The 3,243-nt window shown below is 41.8% G+C and overlaps 1 protein-coding gene across 1 annotated transcript in view; it reads left to right on the plus strand.

Annotated features, from left to right (window-relative positions):
• Positions 1 to 3,243, plus strand: part of LOC101858743 — an 11,774-nt gene that overhangs the window by 5,691 nt on the left and 2,840 nt on the right. The window contains exons 5-6 of the mRNA XM_013088978.2: positions 386 to 518; positions 2,955 to 3,103. Coding sequence (XP_012944432.2) covers positions 386 to 518; positions 2,955 to 3,103 — 282 coding nt within the window. The remainder of the gene's footprint in view (positions 1 to 385; positions 519 to 2,954; positions 3,104 to 3,243) is intronic.

A 3,243-nucleotide genomic window follows, 5' to 3' on the forward strand; every position in this document is an offset into this window, starting at 1 on the left:
ATTTATCTATCTATCTATCTATCTATCTATCTATCTATCTATCTATCTATCTATCTATCTATCTATCTATCTATCTTTCTATCTATCTATCTGTCTGTCTATCTTGTGCGAACTATAATAATATTTTCGAATTGTAGCAATCGTTTTACAGCTACTTGTATAAATGTCTATTTGACAAAACTGTGTTGTTTTAATCTTTCTTATCTAACAATATTCATTTCATTCATATGTTGTGGGATCACATCCCACTTCTTTTTTTTTTTATAGTAGAGGGTTTTACGGCGCTCGCAACTGCCTAAGGTCATATGAGCGCCATCGTCCCACTTTGTCAATTTTTAGATTTGATAAAATGTAAATAACTTTTTAAAAATATTTTAAAATCGAGGTTCCGCCATGTCGAGTCGGAAATCTCGGCGATCGCCCAGCGCCTGAAGGGTCTGTTGGGGGAGGGCACAGAGGCCGGGGACAGCGGGAACAGTCTGAGCGATGTGTCACACAAGACCAAACAGGTGCAAGAGGTAAATAGAATTGTGTCACACCACTGTGGAATCATGCGCTCGTCAAAAATTGGGCATGTCGTATTATTGGTATCATTTTAAAGCTTCATTATTTGTCTTGCTTTTGATTTTAAAAATAACTGAATATGTCGAATAGAAGTCGAGATATTTGCGACAGAAGGAGTTGGCCGGCAAAGTTTGGTGACTTCAATTGCTTGAGAATACTAAGTCTAGTAAACTAAAAATTTACAATTTTTGTGCCTTTAATCAACTTTAAAAAAAAAGTAAAGTCCTCACAGAAATGTATTTTTAAAAATGGACATAAAAGCTGTTGGGTTCGAGCTAACCCACCCCCTTTAAGAAGTAATTTAAAAATTGCAAAATCGGCTGAAAAGTGTCGGTTTCTTTGATTTTATTATTTTGACAAGCGCCTGATTTCACCACGCTGCCCCACAGAAGCATATTCCTTTCAATTCTCTTCCTGGTTTTCTTCTTCCACGTTGTAGGTGGAAAGTTAATGTATGTCCGCATGCCAAGCAATCAACCTGGGCCTGTATGCACGTCAGAACCGGTTAGCTTAAACCCGTTTAGAGCTTAAACGCGGTTATCTATACGGGCCCAACCACGTATAAACCCTAACCGGATTTTGTATGCACATCGTGTTAAACTAAAATGTATAGTTAAACGCAAAGTGCAAGGTGAGATATTCATAGATTACTGCGCAAACTCGCTCCGCTGTCACTATGTGCTTTCGGACATTCGGTTTCCAACTACACGTGGGAGTTTCTGAACTGTACAGCATGGCGGAGAAAGTCTCGAAAAGGGCTCGAAAAGCGAACACCAGAGCAGAGGAAATTCAAATACTACTTGATGAGCTGCAAGTAGATAATGGAAATGTGACCTTTTTCAGCAGCCACAGCGCCACCATAACCAGTGAGATGAAGAAGGAGATGCGGCAGAGAAAATGTTGAGCACTTGCTGCAGGGGAGTAATGGTGAATCCGCGATTCGCGAGAGTAATGTCAGCTGACATCTCACGTGTCAGTTCCAGGATGAGCTCCCGACGAAATTGGAACTTGCGAAGCACTTCTCTGTCGTCGTAGGTGTCGAAGGGATTAGTACGGTCCCTGAAAATCCTGTTTCCTCGAAGAAGACGCGGCTGTCATGCTTGGAAAAAACAAAAGTGCACCAATTTTTGCACGCGTTTTGCCCCCACATGTGCGATAACTTTAAACGCGAAAATCCATAAAGGACATTCTAACCAGATTGACGTGCATTCATATTTTTCCAGCGGTTAGTCCACTATACGGACCGACGTGCACACAGGCCCTGGTGGCGTTGATAGCCTAGTGATTATGCCATAGAACCTGTAAATGTGAGACTGCGGGTTCGGGGGTTCGATCCTCAGCTCGGTCCGATGTTAAGTCCGTGGGTAAGGCACTTTACAAGAATTAACCCTTTGGCTCGGTCCTTTCGGAGATGGACGTTAAACACAGAGGTCCAGCTTCCTAGATAACTTAACAATATTGATAGGGGCGTTGAACCTATACCACCATTTTCACCAATTAACCTACTGTAAAATCCTACAAACACAAGAACACCTAGCGACAGAGCGAGTGAAGGCCAAGGAAAAGATGGGTTGAGGGAGTAAAGGAAACCTTCAAAGTACGATAATATTTCCCACTCCGCGAGGCTTTCCAGTTTGTCAAGACGTCTTTAATAATATTATATTATGTGTGTGTGTGTGTGTGTGTGTGTGTGTGTGTGTGTGTGTGTGTGTGTGTTGTCTGCCTTTAAAAGTTTTGAACAAAGGGAACAGAGTTAAAATATCTGCCTAAATATCGAATATTTTTTTTCTTTTTCTTTTCGAGCGCTCAAAAACAGGGCTATTTCAAGCGTTGTTGCAGAATGTGCGTCCTCAAACGGTTAAGTGACGTAATTCAGCCCCCGTCTTATTAGGATCAGACAGTGAAGGAACAAAGATCAAATTTTAAATGCACTGCTTTATACTTGATTACTTAAGGGGAGGAGCGACCCTTGATTTTGCAGATTTTGGGTCAGGCTATGCACATTTTATGTTGGCTGATTTTTTAAGATGAACCAGTTTTTTGTGTCTAAAAATAGCATGGATACAATTGAGAAAGACTTCATTCTCCAGGTAAATTGCCTTTAAAAACATGAGGATGTATTAATATTGTGAATTTTCACAATTATAGTCAGTTTTCGCAAAATGTAACTTAATTCCTGAAAATAGAGTCTTCAGAGATGGATTCATTCCATGATTGCGTTATAGTTGCAAACTTCCGCGTCTCCAGCATGGTGTGTTGATTCCAGTGTGTGTCGTGGTTTTTATTTTTTCTTGAGGGGGTGGGGGAGGGGGGTGTAACACTCGTACTGAATTCAAATAAAACCCGACAGCCAAGAATGCACAAAGAATGATAACATGATTGTTCTTCAGTTGATCCGGGAGCTGGAAGCCAAACTGGACAGCGTTACACGTGACCGAGATGAGGCCCTGGACTTGTTGCAGCCGGGAAAAAAATCTGGAGCTGAGTCTAGTGCCGTGCAAGTGGTACAGAAGTATCTACAGACGGAGCAGAAGAACAGGTGCGTGCGCGCACGCGCGCCGCGTGTGTGTGTTTGTGTGTTTGTGTGTATGTGTGTGTGTGTGTGTGTGTGTGTGTGTGTGTGAGAGAGAGAGAGAGAGAGAGATAATCAGTATGTATGTGTGTGTGTGTGTGTGTGTG

Source organism: Aplysia californica, unplaced genomic scaffold (genome assembly GCF_000002075.1).
Source record: "Aplysia californica isolate F4 #8 unplaced genomic scaffold, AplCal3.0 scaffold00847, whole genome shotgun sequence".
Classification (NCBI taxonomy): domain Eukaryota; kingdom Metazoa; phylum Mollusca; class Gastropoda; order Aplysiida; family Aplysiidae; genus Aplysia; species Aplysia californica.